General features: G+C 44.5%; 1 protein-coding gene across 1 annotated transcript in view; it reads right to left on the reverse strand.

Moving 5' to 3' along the window:
- LOC308320327 (vascular cell adhesion protein 1-like) overlaps positions 1 to 16,000 on the reverse strand; it is a 20,351-nt gene that overhangs the window by 3,067 nt on the left and 1,284 nt on the right. Inside the window, exons 2-7 of the mRNA XM_080770640.1 lie at positions 9,800 to 10,005; positions 8,301 to 8,577; positions 3,515 to 3,823; positions 2,608 to 2,762; positions 1,743 to 1,869; positions 363 to 626 (exon numbers count right to left, since the gene is read on the reverse strand). Coding sequence (XP_080626766.1) covers positions 363 to 626; positions 1,743 to 1,869; positions 2,608 to 2,762; positions 3,515 to 3,823; positions 8,301 to 8,577; positions 9,800 to 10,005 — 1,338 coding nt within the window. The remainder of the gene's footprint in view (positions 1 to 362; positions 627 to 1,742; positions 1,870 to 2,607; positions 2,763 to 3,514; positions 3,824 to 8,300; positions 8,578 to 9,799; positions 10,006 to 16,000) is intronic.

Below are 16,000 nucleotides of genomic sequence, written 5' to 3' on the forward strand. Positions count from 1 at the left end.
ACAGCGGGACAGACACACAGACAGACAGACATGATCTGCTAGGTCTCATAGTTAGTGCTCACTGCATTCGCAATTACCAGTAAGACGCGGGAAGCGAATGCAGCTGAGACCCTGCAGATCATGTCTGTCTGTCTGTGTGTCTGTCCCGCTGTTACTGTATATGGACCTGGCCCCTTTTATGCCCATATATGGAGCTGAGTGGACCTGGCCCCTTTTGTGCCCATATATGGAGCTGAGTGATTGCTGATGCAACACACTCCATATTTGGATAGCGGGACAGACAGACAGACACACAGACACACAGACAGACATGATCTGCTAGGTCTCATAGTAAGTGCTCACTGCGTTCGCAATAAACTGACCCATGACGCTGATGGTGAACACCTCAGTCTCAAAGCCCAGCTCATTGGTCACATTGACCTGGTACAGCCCCGTGTCATTGGCCGTCACGTTGACCAATAGGAAGGTCCCGTCGGCGGAGCGGAGCTCCGTGCCATTGGTCAGTTTCCTCAGCAGCACCACGGCGGGAGGCGGGAAGCTAACGCTGCGACAGCACACCGTCACGTTCTGACCCTCCTGGACCACCGTAGAGGGAAGCACCTCCACCGTCGTGTTTCTGGGAGGGGCTAGAGCATAAACCACACCCACATGACTAACAAGAGGAGGGGCTAGAGCATAAACCACACCCACATGACCAACAAGAGGAGGGGCTAGAGCATACATGTGCAACTGGCGGCCTCAGGGGCCACATGCGGCCCCCACCGTCACTTAATGTGGCCCTCAGGTTAATGACAGAATACTGATATAATATTGGTTTCAGCTGTTACAATTCCACAACATGCAAACATGACCCACTTTACTTCAGACTAAAGTAGGTCATTGCTTCAACACGAGTATAGCCTAATTAAATGACATAAAAATGTAAAATTTTCAGGATTCCAATTTTAAAAATCACCCCCCCCCCCCACTCAAAAATAGCAAAAAAGAATTCAAGATTTCAACAGCAATGTGGCCCTCTGGAGTGAGTGTGGAAATGTAGTGGCCCTCTCCATCGTCAAAGTTTCCCACCCTGGGTTAAAGCATAAACCACACCCACAAAACCATAAGAGGAGCTACAACATAACCACACCCACATGACCATAAAATGAGCTACAACACAACCACACCCACATGACCATAAGAGGAGCTACAACATAACCACACCCACATGACCATAAAATGAGCTACAACACAACCACACCCACATGACCATAAGAGGAGCTACAACATAACCACACCCACATGACCATAAAAGGAGGAGCTACAACATAACCACACCCACATGACCATGAGAGGAGCTACAACATAACCACACCCACATGATCATAAAAGGAGGAGCTACAACACAACCACACCCACATGACCATAAGAGGACAACATAACCACACCCACATGACCATAAAAGGAGGAGCTACAACATAACCACACCCACATGACCATGAGAGAAGCTACAACATAACCACACCCACATGACCATAAAAGGAGGAGCTACAACATAACCACACCCACATGACCATAAGAGGAGCTACAACATAACCACACCCACATGACAATAAAAGGACGAGCTACAACATAACAATTTTTTAAATGTCTTCTAAATCCTAACAGTTTTAAAATGTAAAAAAATACTGTTTTCTGAACTGAACTTGGCTGTAGACCCCCATCCAAATAAGCAACTAAAACAAGCATGGTAATGGTCTAACCTTTGACATAGAGGGTTTTGGTGACCAGTGTGGATCCATAGAGGTTCTCAGCCTCACACTGGTAAACTCCTGAGTCCTCCATGCTGACCGCTGACAGGGTGACGGACACAGAGGACGACGAGGACACCTGCAGGATGGGAGGGGAACAACAACTAATTTATTACCGACTGATAAGGTATATTGAGACTTTAGCCTGGCTCCAGCCCTGAATCGTTATCCACAACCTTAAAAAAACAAAATTTCTGGTGATTCAGCTCTGGTGAATCTGCTACGGCGATGTCAGCGTCTGATTCGTCATTTCAACTCGACTATCGATCTGGGTATGAAATCGCCCTATCATCAATAGTTTCTTTACAGAAACGACAGGTTTTAGAAACATCATCATACGATACATATAGTTTTATTTGTTTACATGCTAGTACCGCTCGTTGCCTGTGTTTGTTTGGTTAGCACCCGGGTTAGCCACAACGATTGACAACGACGTCATCTGCTTTCCCACCATTTTGATTGGTCGGTGTGAACCAATCGCCAAAGACTGCCGCTTTGGCAATGCCCATCCCCAGAAACGACTTTCAGTCTCAATAATGAAGTGAAACCAAATGATAATTCAGGTCCGATAGCCCCTCCTATGTCCAGCTTTGGTGTATGTGCACAAACTACCAAAACAAATATTAAATGGCATTGACAATGAATGGACAATTTTGAGTGTTCGTTTAGACACAAACATTGCGTAACACACAAACATTGAAGACGAAGGTGAGGACGCAAATTCTGAGACCGGAATGAGATAATGTACGATGATCAATCAATCAATTAATCAATCAATCAATCCATTCATCAATCCATCAATCCATCAATCAATCACCTTCATCTGCTTGGACTCTTTCCCTCTGACTCTCCTCAGCACCAGACTCCGCCCTTCAGGGGAGGAGCTTCCCGATGAGTGACAGGTGAAGGTGACGCTGTGACCTTCCATCACCTCCTCTGGGTGCACCGTCAGAGACGTGTCCACAGGGGGCGCTGTAACATATCATTATTATTATTATTATTATCCCTTCTCTAAAACACCCTGGACATCACTCCACACATCCTCGACTCTTGTCCCTTCTCTAAAACACATTGTAGACTCTTCTCCCTTCTCTAAAACACATTGTAGACTCTTCTCCGTTCTCTAAAACACCCTGGACAACGCTCCACACGTCCCAGACTCTTCTCCCTTCTCTAAAACACCCTGGACAACGCTCCACATGTCCCAGACTCTTCTCCCTTCTCTAAAACACCTTGGACAACGCTCCACACGTCCCAGATTCTTCTCCCTTCTCTAAAACACCCTGGACAACGCTCCACACGTCCCAGACTCTTCTCCCTTCTCTAAAACACCCTGGACAACGCTCCACACGTCCCAGACTCTTCTCCCTTCTCTAAAACACCTTTGACAACGCTCCACACATCCCAGACTCTTTTCCCTTCTCTAAAACACCCTGGACAACGCTCCACACGTCCCAGACTCTTCTCCCTTCTCTAAAACACCCTGGACAACGCTCCACACGTCCCAGACTCTTCTCCCTTCTCTAAAACACCCTGGACAACGCTCCACACGTCCCAGACTCTTCTCCCTTCTCTAAAACACCCTGGAGAACGCTCCACATGTCCCAGACTCTTCTCCCTTCTCTAAAACACCCTCGACAACGCTCCACTAGTCCCAGACTCTTCTCCCTTCTCTAAAATACCCTAGACTCTGACAGGAACAGTTTGGTAGCAGAACGACTCACATTGGACACTCAGGGTGACGTTGGTCTCGCGGACTCTCCAGACTTCTTCTCCAGCGGTCAGCAGACTGACCCTACAGGTCACGACCTCCGGACGTTCGTCCGGACTGTAGGTCAGCTCAGAGGAGACGTTGTGATTGGTCGGCTCATAGGAGACATTCTGATTGGTCAGCCGTTTGACCTCTGACCCCAGCTCCCTGCTCCCGGACAGCCACTGGAACCTCAGCAGCTGATTGGCCGCGTAGACGTGATTGACGGCACAGCGGAGGACCGCCCCCTGCGTCTCCGTGACGACGGGATCTGATGGGAACGCTGGAGCAGAAACATTAAATATGAATTAGACTTTTTAATTACATTAATTTAAAATTATATACGAATTATATTGAATTCACCCAAAACACACATTTTTGTAACCGGGGATCATATCGTTTAGAGAAATAAGGCGCAAATCAAGCTTGTCCCCCAATGGATGACTTTCACTACCGTCTGGGTAGCTCTCCGGCTAGGCAATCGATAAAAAGGAAATGGTCCGTCAGTGAAAAAAGTTCCCCTCCGTCCACTTCAATGTTAACTGAATTCTTACAACCCTTTTATCTCTGATTGTTTTCCCCAGATTGAGTTTTTGATCAAAACAAGCTTTTTCCACGGCTCATAAGTGAAGCCCTGTTGGTTACAAAATGTTATGTTTAGGGCGGAATATATTTTTTTTTATTATTTTATCTGATTATTTTAGCAGATTAAAAACCTTGACAAACATTACAGTCATTTGAAAGATGTGAGGAAAGAGGTTGTCATAATATACAGATATAATATAAAGATGCGATGTGATGGAAGACACAACATCACTCAAACACAATAAGTGCTGACGGTGTGTGTGTGTGTGTGTGTGTGTGTGTGTGTGTGTGTGTGTGTGTGTGTGTGTGTGTGTGTGCGTGCGTGTGTGTGTGTGCGTGCGTGTGTGTGTGTGTGTGTGTGTGTGTGTGCGCGCGCACGCACGTGCCTGCCTGTTCTGTGTCAGACTCAAAGCTTTGCTGACTCTCTGTTGACCCTTGACCTTTTGCAGTCCTAGCCAATGATCAACAGAGTGTCCAAACAATGAGTGGGAGAAACCCAGAAACCCAGTCTGTTTTACAGCTTAGAGGACACTTTGACACAGGAGTGAAATGTTCTGGCTTCCATGAGACTCTGCTAGGAGACACGCTAGGGATACTCAAATAGCTGAGCCTGTGGACATGTCTCTCTCTACTCTCTTTTAGGAGACATGCAAGGGCTTCGCAAATAGCTGAGCCTGTGATGTTACATGTACAAGCAGAGTAATTTGATACATTTAGTAGAGGCTAGAGCTACAGTACGTATCTCTCTTTCAGTTGCATTACAAATGTCAGTCATTTATTCCTGTCTGACTGGGCCCACATTACACTGCAGTTCTCAAATAAGAGGACGATTCTACAAATATCTTTGACATAGTTTCTATGTCAGTGGTTCTCAAACCACTGACATAACATGTAGTAAACGAAAATCACCAATTGTAATGGCCGTTTTATAACATGTTTTGGCAATGTATCTCTGAAATGGAAGGTCCAATTATCTGCTCAGTTTAAAACTTTGCTGGATGCGTGACTTTGAGGCAGAATTGCATCGCGGGCGGGATGTGGTCCGCGGGGACGGAGTTTGAGTATCATGCTACAGGAGACATGCCCCAAAATGATACATATTTAGCTGCAGACCGCCATCTAAAGGGACCTCCGGAAAAATATATTTTATAGTTATATAATATTATATATTTCTAACGCAAACATTTTTAACGCATAATACATATAATTATATTAAATATTTATATTTTTATGTGTTAATGCTCACACTTGACAGATAGGAAGCTGTGGATTCTGGAGTTTCTTACACGTGACGAAAATATTTATCAGATGAAATTTACTTATTGAAATTTACTACATGAAACTCTCTCTCTCTCTCTCTCTCTCTCCCTCCTTGCATCTCAAAGACTCACTGCTTGAAGATAACCATCTTCAAGCACGTGATCTTTCATCTGCACGTGATCTTTTATCTGCCGTTTCTATTGTTGTGCAAATAAATGGGTCAATCTACCATCTAGCTAGCTTAATAGTAGTGGAATCAATCCTACACAGAGGAGATTGACACCATAGTTGTCCCTGTGTGTAAGTGTTGTTTTTGTGGACTAAAACTAAGACGAAAAATGTTCGTTGACTACCTTTTTCCACCTTTTTCCAATGACAAAAACTAAATGGAAACTAAGCTATGATGACTAAAACTAAGACTCAATATAGGCTATTGACAATTTCGTCAACAAATACAAAACTAGACTAAAATGTTAGGAAGGGAAGAGATCCACTATAAGTCATTTTACACAATTTTCGAGAGACAGCGAGATCAATTCGTGGCGGTGGCGACTCGCCACGACCTATTTTTTTACGCCATGGCGTATTCTTCATTATCCGCCATGGCAGAACAGAATCCGCCGTGGCGAGTACAAAATCCGCCGTGGCGAGTTGATCAATTCGTGGCGGCGCCGACTCGCCACGACCTATTTTTTTACGCCATGGCGTATTCTTCATTATCCGCCATGGCAGAACAGAATCCGCCGTGGCGAGTACAGAATCCGCCATTGTTTATTTTTTTTTTGCGTGCCGTGGTGCAGGTTTTTTTGTCCTAGTAGTATATTCTCAGATTTATTTCATCCTCTTCTAGCGTAACGGTTAGCGCTCTCGTCCCTATAGTCAAGGCACCGTGCTGACCCAGGTTCGATTCTTGCAAAAAGCAATTTTTTTTTTTAAAGTTCTTTTTTTACCTGTACATACAGTGTGTGTGCGTGCGTGCGTATACAGTGTGCGTGCGTGTATGCGTGCGTATACAGTGTGTGTGTGTGTGTGCGTGCGTGCTTCATCGTATTTATTATTATTATTATTATTATTAATATGCAGGTAATAATAATAAATACGATGAAGCACGCACGCACGCACGCACACACACACTGTATACGCACGCACGCATACACTCACGCACACCGTATACGCACGCACGCACACACACTGTATGTACGGGTAAAAAAAGAACTTTAAAAAAAAAAAATTGCTTTTTGCAAGAATCGAACCTGGGTCAGCACGGTGCCTTGACTATAGGGGCGAGAGCGCTAACCGTTACGCTAGAAGAGGATGAAATAAATCCGAGAATTCTACTACTAGGACAAAAAAACCTGCACCACGGCACGCAAAAAAACAAAAAACAATGGCGGATTCTGTACTCGCCACGGCGGATTCTGTTCTGCCATGGCGGATAATGAAGAATACGCCATGGCGTAAAAAAATAGGTCGTGGCGAGTCGGCGCCGCCACGAATTGATCAACTCGCCACGGCGGATTTTGTACTCGCCACGGCGGATTCTGAAGAATACGCCATGGCGTAAAAAAATAGGTCGTGGCGAGTCGCTGCCGCCACGAATTGATCTCGCTCCACCTGCAATTTTCAGCAAGTGTAAAATCAGTCATTACAACGGCATCAAGGCCCGTCAAAATACATTTTAGTCGCCTAAATCAACTGTAGATTTAGTGACTGACGGGGGCTTTGGAATAGTGGCTCTGGCATTACATATAAGACAAACGCCCTTGGAATAGGAAACAGAGAGGCGAGGGGGGGATGGAATTGATACAGCTATTTTTATTGTTTGTATATAACTTGAAAACAAAGTATTGCATTGTGGGTTTGAGCTGAAAGGTCCCATTTGATGTTAATCAATCAAGTCACCTTAATTCAAGTGCGGCAGATGCCAAAAATGCATTTGAAAAAATATATATTTAAATATTATAGGCCTATATTGTTGTTTGGGCCATGTCGTGTGGTCTATACCTGCACAGCCTTGGTGATCTACTGGTAGATCACAGTCAATGCCTTTTGGGCACCCCTGGTGTGCGATATCACTGATGAGTGACTACGCTGGTGTGCAGACAGTGGTGGGAAGTAACTAAGTACATTTACTTAAGCCATTTAGACCTGAGGACTATACAAATGACAGTTTTCTGAAAAACCCATGTTTCTATGGCAGTGGTGCTCAACCTTTTTCATGTCAAGGACCGCCAGAATTATCTGTATTTGGCCGCGGACCCCCATCTGAAAATATATTGTTCCAGGGACCCCCCCCAGAAGCAAAGATTTGAGTTAAAAACGCGCTGAAAGAATATATATTCAAAGATTTGCACTACTATTTTTCAAAAATAGCAGACCTACAAGCTTGTAGCTCGTTGTAGATCTGCTATTTTTTAATTGCTAAAGTATAACATAATGCTTACAACACCAAAAGGGGTTCCCGGAGCATTGTACAGTATACTTAAAGATGGAGTGTCGTGATTTCTTTCCCACCCTAAAACATGATCATCAGGTATTTTATTATTGCGACCGAAGGGTTGCAGTTAAAACACCTTGAGGGCCCGGGGTTATTTAATCCATTCAATCAGAGCGCCCAGCGATTTATAGTATAGCGGAGCACATTTAGCGACAGACCGGATGTTATCCCGGATGTGGCTGGAGCAGCTTGATGTAGCCAAAACACTCTAGAGGCGATCGACAACAACGGGAGTTCTACGCATTGAATGTTGCGCAACAGGCGCTCCCAGCCTGTGGAGGTATGCGATCGGTTTTGACATCAATAATCTCTGTCCTATTAATCAATCTCCGTTTAGTCATTCATTAAAAGGACGGAGACCTCCGTCTGGGGCAGGTGGTTATACCGCTGAGAGTGTGGTGTTGGTTCTATAACTCACAGAACACCTGAACGGTGGTTGTGTTGGTTCTGATGACGGAGCCACACTGAGCCTGACAGACGTAGATACCGCCGTCTGACAGATCCACCGGTCCCAGTCGGAGATCCACTGGTCCTAGACTGAGAGACACTGGATCTCGTGGTCCCTGCGTGGTCTCTACTGGATCCACTGGTCCTAGACTGAGAGACACTGGATCTCGTGGTCCCTGTGTGGTCTCTGCTGGATCCACTGGTCCTAGACTGAGAGACACTGGATCTTCTGGTGCCAGTGAGGAGGCCTGTCACAATCACATCAGAACTACTTGAATGCATGTTCTGACGATGATTACGTTGTAATTCACTCAACTTATTTTTTTTACCGCCAACACCCCCTAACCGGTGTCTGAATTGTGTACCCCAGGACCGCCAGCCAGTCATTTGGAGAACCATCTTATTCTGAAAGCCGTTTCACTCGGAAACCGAGAGTCAGCAAGTGAAAATTCGCTATGTAAAGGGCCCCACGAATGATATTGAATTCACCCAAAACACACATTTTTGTAACCGGGGATCATATCGTTAAATAATAATAAATAAGGTGCAAATCAAGCTTGTTTTGTTCCAAGAAGAGGGATCTGTGATTCTAATACTTGCGTTCCAATAGAGCGTCGCAGTCACGCCCCCTTTCATGACGACGCCAGGCCCAGGAAATGATTCCCAATGCATTTTTCCCATAGACATTTCAAAAGGTATTTATTTAAAAACGGTTACGCCGCAGACAATGCCAATTCGAGTCGTGACAACTCATGACAACAAACACAATATTTTGGAGCAAACAAATAATTACAAAGAAGAAAAACAACAAAAAAAGTGTTGTAACCTGCCGTTTTTTTCTTCTTTCTAATTATTTGTTCGGCCCAAAACATTGTGTTTGTTGTCATGATTTGTCACGACAAGAGTTGGCTTTGTCCGTGGCGTAAACGTCTTTAAATAAATACTTTTTGAAATGTCTATGAGGAAAATGAAGGGAGAATAATTTCCTGGGCCCTGGTAGGGGGCGGGACTGTGACACTCTATAGACAGCATAAGGCCAGCAGAATTTCCAATTCTGGTTTTTTTCATCGCACCGCTACCACACTAGCTACCGCTAGTGCTACCACTAATGAGTGCGTACAGGAGACAGTTGTAAAGCGTTATCAATTTATATAAAAAAATCACACCTGTGTGAAGTGAGGGGCGCTAATATATTAAAGTCTAACTTGATATGGTGATGTAATGGTGATGTAAAACAAACATTAAGACATACATTTTCCCTTCATTGTCAATGGTGTTTACAAAACAAACATTGAACTAAAGACAAACATTAAACCTGTGCATAGGAGGGGCTAGCTCCCCTCAAAAATGCGTCAAAAGGCGATCTCGGCGCAGAGGGCGATCTCGGCGGTAAAAGACTTAATCACATTTATCTGAGATAGATATTCACAAGTATTTGGCATAATTAATCATGATTGGTGACAGCCTTACCAACGAGTCCTCTGGTCTCTGGCTGGGGTCGGGCGCCAGGACCTGTCCCTCTGTCCTTCTATCTGTCTGTCCATCGCGGGACACTCTGCTCCAGGACATGGTAGCACTGTGGGGACATCCCATAGCCCGGCAGGACAGGAACACGTCCGATCCCATCTCTGACGCGGTGGTCGTCGCCGGCAACACCACCACCTTCAGGGGATGAGCTGGAAGTAAACAAATAAACAGATAAATAACTAGAAAAAAAGTTCTCCTCTGAGCACAGGTCTCCACCAGGCCAGGTAGGTTATCCTAGGAGCACAGGTCTCCACCAGGCCAGGTAGGTTATCCTAGGAGCACAGGTCTCCACCAGGCCAGGTAGGTTATCCTAGGAGCACAGGTCTCCACCAGGCCAGGTATAGGTTATCCTAGGAGCACAGGTCTCCACCAGGTCAGGTAGGATATCCTAGGAGCACAGGTCTCCACCAGGCCAGGTATAGGTTATCCTAGGAGCACAGGTCTCCACCAGGCCAGGTAGGTTATCCTAGGAGCACAGGTCTCCACCAGGACAGGTAGGTTATCCTAGGAGCACAGGTCTCCACCAGGCCACGTAGGTTATCCTAGGAGCACAGGTCTCCACCAGGCCAGGTAGGTTATCCTAGGAGCACGGGTGCAGTACTTATAGTTTAGACAGTTTTTGGTTTAGACTAGTCATTGGTTAGACCAGTCATTAGTCCTACAACTACAACTTATCTCAAACCTTCACCCTAAACCTAACCCTAAGACCTAAGCACAGGTCTCCACCAGGTCAGGTAGGATATCCTAGGAGCACAGGTCTCCACCAGGTCAGGTAGGCTATCCTGGTGGCGCTATAACAGGCCAATGTGAAAAGGGTGGGATTTATTCCTCATCCTCAGCCAAGTAGGAAAGTGCGTGAAACATTTCATGTAAATTGCACGCTGCGTTCACGATTTCAGGCTTTTTGTTCAAAACGGGCCAAATCCTTCAAACTTTGGAAGCCAATGTTGCACGGACGGAGTGCAAACTATACTCTTCCCCCATGTAACCACCGCAGTCTGAAAACCCACCTCTTCAGACTCCATCTTAGCCTGTAGCACTTGCCCTAGCACTTGCCCTAGCCTCGACGATCATACAGGCGTATGCATTGCATAGGCTCAACGTATGTAACTTTGATAGCATTTTATGTAGACATATAGCACTCTATAAGTGTATACGCATAGTTTATTTGATCAAGTAAAGAGTGCAACATCAATCACCACACTAAACATTACATCCACTATTTCTCACGGTTGGTCGAAAAGGCATAGGCCCGATTCGCCGAAGCTTAAAGCCTATCCTTTGTATGTGTCATTTTATTCACCAACATACCCAATGTTCGTTAAAGATGGAGTGCCGTGATTTTTTTCCACCCTAAAACATGATCATCAGGTCTTATTGTTATATAAGGAGGTATATTTTTTTTCAAAAAAGTGTACAGTATTAGTTAAAATGTTGTTTTTATGTGGACACGCCCACCAGCTCATTAAGTATGCCTGGTTTGCCTGGTGGGTGGTGATGGGTGGTGATCTGAACCTGAACTGAAGCTGCACCCACAGCTGTAGTTGCGAACGCAGTGATTGCGAACGCAGTGAGCACTTACTATGAGACCTAGCAGATCATGTCTGTCTGTCTGTCTGTCTGTCCGTGTGTCTGTCCCGCTATCCAAATATGGAGTGTGTTGCATCAGCAATCACTCAGCTCCATATATGGGCACAAAAGGGGCCAGGTCCACTCAGCTCCATATATGGGCACAAAAGGGGCCAGGTCCACTCAGCTCCATATATGGGCACAAAAGGGACTGTTTTCACTAATTTCACAGTACTACACATGCCGTTCTCACTAATTCGTAATTTATTCTAATTGTTATTGCAATTTACGATCTGCGTTCGCTTCCCGCGTTCGCGCGTCTTACTCGTTGTATGACCAGTAAGACGCGCAAACGCGGGAAGCGAACGCAGCTGAGACCCTGCAGATCATGTCTGTCTGTCTGTATGTCTGTCTATCCCGCTGGACCTGGCCCCTTTTGTGACCATATATGGAGCTGAGTGGACCTGGCCCCTTTTGTGCCCATATATGGAGCTGAGTGATTGCTGATGCAACACACTCCATATTTGGATAGCGGGACAGACAGACAGACAGACACACAGACACACAGACACACAGACATGATCTGCTAGGTCTCATAGTAAGTGCTCACTGAATTCGCAATAAAGGGGGAGGGGTTAGGGGAGGGGCTGATAATGTGATGTCACTATATTGCTGTTTATTTCATTGGCCCGTTTGACTGTCAAGGGTTCAGCCTCCAGGAAGAAACCCTAAATACAAAGGGAATACATCATTGCACATAAAAACGACTCCAGGGTGTCTAATGAAGTACTGTCACCTCATAGACACATGAAAAACTGGAAAAATAAAAAAATGGTGGCACTCCATCTTTAAAAACTAACACTCAACATTACTCAGTATTTACCTTCAAAGATTAATTCTTATACCTCCAAGCACAGTATTATTTACCTATACATATAATTTAACACATGCATGCATGCTTGCACACACACACACACACACACACACACACACACACACACACACACACACACACAGACCATACACACATAAATCCATCTATATTTCTCCAAAAGCAAACATCTTGTGCCTTTTCTTAAATATAATTACATTATTACACTTATCTGGTTTCAGTATTCACTATTCATATATGATATATTTTTTTCTATATATTATATGAGCCGGGGGGGGGGGGGGGGGGGGGGGGGGTGTCGTGAGACATGGCCAAAGCATTTCCGGGGGTCCCCAGCCAAAAAACATTGAGAACCCAGCCCTACATTAGATTATAATGCACATTTACAGTTAGTAGACACATAGTATTATGACTTCCACACTGACCTACATACAGCACACATACGCTGATGTGTCACATGAACATACAGCACATATCTGCACTTCATACATCATGTATACAGTATGTCACGCCGTCTGTTGTCACATGATGGGTATAAATAAACAGTAGAGAAGTGAAACCACAGTGACTTTTAAACATGATGCAAACAAACTTTATACCATATGGCTTTTTAACCCCGCTTGAGTTTCTTCGGTCCTTGTAAATGTTTGGTTTCACTGTGACGCTGTTGCGTCTTGTACTGTTCTGTGACGTGTCTCGGTTGCTTCACTGTTTGTACTATGTATTCTTGCTGTAGTTTGTTCTGTGTGGTAGCTATAGTGTATTTTGATTTGATTTTCTACTTTGTAAAGCCTGAGTTTTGAAACGTGCTATATAAATAAAGTGGATTGGATTGGATTGGAAACCTGATGTTCTTTACACTGCTATGCTGTTAGCCATGATCCAACCATGAAGGTCACACTTTTCAACAGTGCATACATACAGTACAGTAACAGTACAACACTCTGTCCTTGCCTCCTCCTCTCCTTAATCCATTTAGGCCTGACGTCGAAATTTAAAAAAATGTCTTACCCCACCCCTTAGATAGCAATTCTGTAGACTTAGATAGCATTTGATACAGACTTATAGCATGTTATGTAAACAGCATAAGTGCATTGTATGTAGTCATAGCACGTCATAGTACATAATGTATATCATAGTAGTATAGATGTATAGCTTATATGTATAGTTTCATTATAGATATTCCACTGTTACTTTCTTAGCTTACGCATGTTTCATGATAAATGTTTTTATGTGATGTATTCCCCATGCTTTTTGTTCTTGCTTAATGTAAGTCGCTCTGGATTAAGAGCGTCTGCTAAATGCCTAAATTGTAAATTGTAAATACCTATGTTTCTGTATCAGTGGTGCTCAATATTTCATGTCAAGGACCCATAAATATATGTAATTGGCCATCGACCCCCCCCCATCTGAGAATATGTTGTTCCAGGAACCCCTCAGAAGCAAAGAACGTTCGCTCTGAAAGAATTGATTTGTGCCGCATTTTCACGATTTTAAAAAAATAGCAAACCTACAAGCTCATATAGCTTGCAGATCTGCTATTTTTCTATAGCTAAAGTATAACATAATGCTTAAAACATCAAAAGGGGTTCCCGCCATAAATGGGTTAAACAGTTGTCAGTACTTGCGCGAGCAGAGCGTGCATGCGCAAGTACTGTTTTCGGTTGCGCGTTTCGGTGACACCCTCGGCCAATCAGGGCGCTGCGTGCGTACGCTCGTGACTGGCTCGGCCAATCAGAGTGCGAGTTGGCAGCTTTCTGCGTATAATGTCGGTGGTCCCTTTGACTCCTTGTGTTAGTGTCATTGCTCGGGCCAATCAAGGATTGGCTGATGACGTAACTATGTGTGTTTATGTAAAAACATGTGTAAAAGACTTATGTGGATGTGTGTGTGTGTGTGTGTGTGTGTGTGTCATCTGCCTGGATTAACGATGGACTTTATAGAAACCACCAGCGCAGCTTGCAGAGTCCTGTGTGAGACTATTTCAAAGAGTTACAGCTGTTGCTTCCATCGAAGCCGTATAGAGCAGTGGTTCCCAAAGTGGGGTCCGGGGACCCCCATGGGGTCCTTGAGGGAGTTCCAGGGGGACCCCAGCTCCAAATGTCAATATCTTTGAACCAAATGGTCCCTTATGGGTCTGTAACTCTGAGAGCGTATACAAATGGAACCAAATGGGGCCCGTTAGGGTCCATTTGTACACTCTCAGAGTTAGATTAATATTGATTTTACAATAATATTGTAAAATAGATTGGGGGGCCCAGAAATGTTGAAATGTTGAATTATTAGGTTTTGCTATTTGCTACCTACCTACTTTATGCATGTAAAAAAGATGGTACAAGTTTCTATCTAAAAATAAATAATCGTTATCCGATGAAAAGAAAAGGGTATATAAACATAATTATTTAATTATTTATTTTAAATTGTCAATTGCTTTAAATTTACTTAATCTTGGACTATAGTGATATTAATAATAAATGCCTCTGTGTATATGTATACCGGTATGTAATTTGTAAGTTGATTAGCGGTACTGTGGTTACTTTGCACCACTTTTTATGCGTATGCACCGTCCTAGCATATGACGTCAGGGTATAACTGGTATAACTAGCTCTCAATGATGACGTAATAAAGATGTGGATTAAAGGACCCAATGCCTTCGATGGTGACATATGTGTCGATCAGTGTCGAGTGGATTAAAGGAAATGCCTCTATGTATATGTAATTTGTAAATTGATTAGCGGTATACTGTGGTTACTTTGCTCCACTTTTGATGCGTATGCACCACTTGCGCAAGTAAATAGATCGACAATTACGTCAACGAATTAAAACTAGACAAAAATGTCAGGGAGGGAATAGATCCTGTAAAAATAAGTCATTTCATGCTTGGATGCATGCTGAAAATAGCAGATTTACAAGCTTACAACGCGTCACACTGTGCCATGTTGTAAGCTTGTTGATCGGCTATTTTCAGCAATGTAAAATTGGCCATTATGACGACCTAAAGGCCCACCAGAATACATTTAATTTTTGTCTTCATTATTTTTATCCCACGATTTTGCAACCCATTGTCTTCACCCAGTGTCAATTATCTGATGTAATTATCTGATGGGCGCTTCACTTCCTCTGCCAACCTGGGGGGCAGCGGACTAACTTCATGCTTCCTTCTATGCAAGGAGTCCAAGCTGCTTCTTTTCACCCTGACAGGGGGGAATTTCCCCGGCAGGACGTAGCGTGTGGAAGGAACACGTTATTCTGACCAGTTCCTTTCCCCTCCATCAGGCGCCTCGGCTGGCCAGGGGGAGATAGTTTAGAGAACAGGATTACTGCATGTTTTTGTGAGGGTACCTACCCTAGGGGACACGGGGAGAACATGTGAGGGTTACCTACCCTAGGGGGACACGGGGAGAACATGTGAGTGTACCTACCCTAGGGGACACGGGGAGAACATGTGAGTGTACCTACCCTAGGGGACACGGGGAGAACATGTGAGGCTACCTACCCTAGGGGACACAGGAGAACATGAGAACATGTGAGTGTACCTACCCTAGGGGATACAGGGGAGACCATGTGAGGCTACCTACCCTAGGGGACACGGGGAGAGACATGTGAGGGCACCTATATACCCTAGGGACACGGGGAGAACATGTGAGGGTACCTACCCTAGGGGACACGGGGAGAACATGCAA

The sequence above is a fragment of the Protomyctophum bolini genome, assembly GCF_963924005.1.
Source record: "Protomyctophum bolini genome assembly, chromosome: 8".
In the NCBI taxonomy this organism is placed as follows: domain Eukaryota; kingdom Metazoa; phylum Chordata; class Actinopteri; order Myctophiformes; family Myctophidae; genus Protomyctophum; species Protomyctophum bolini.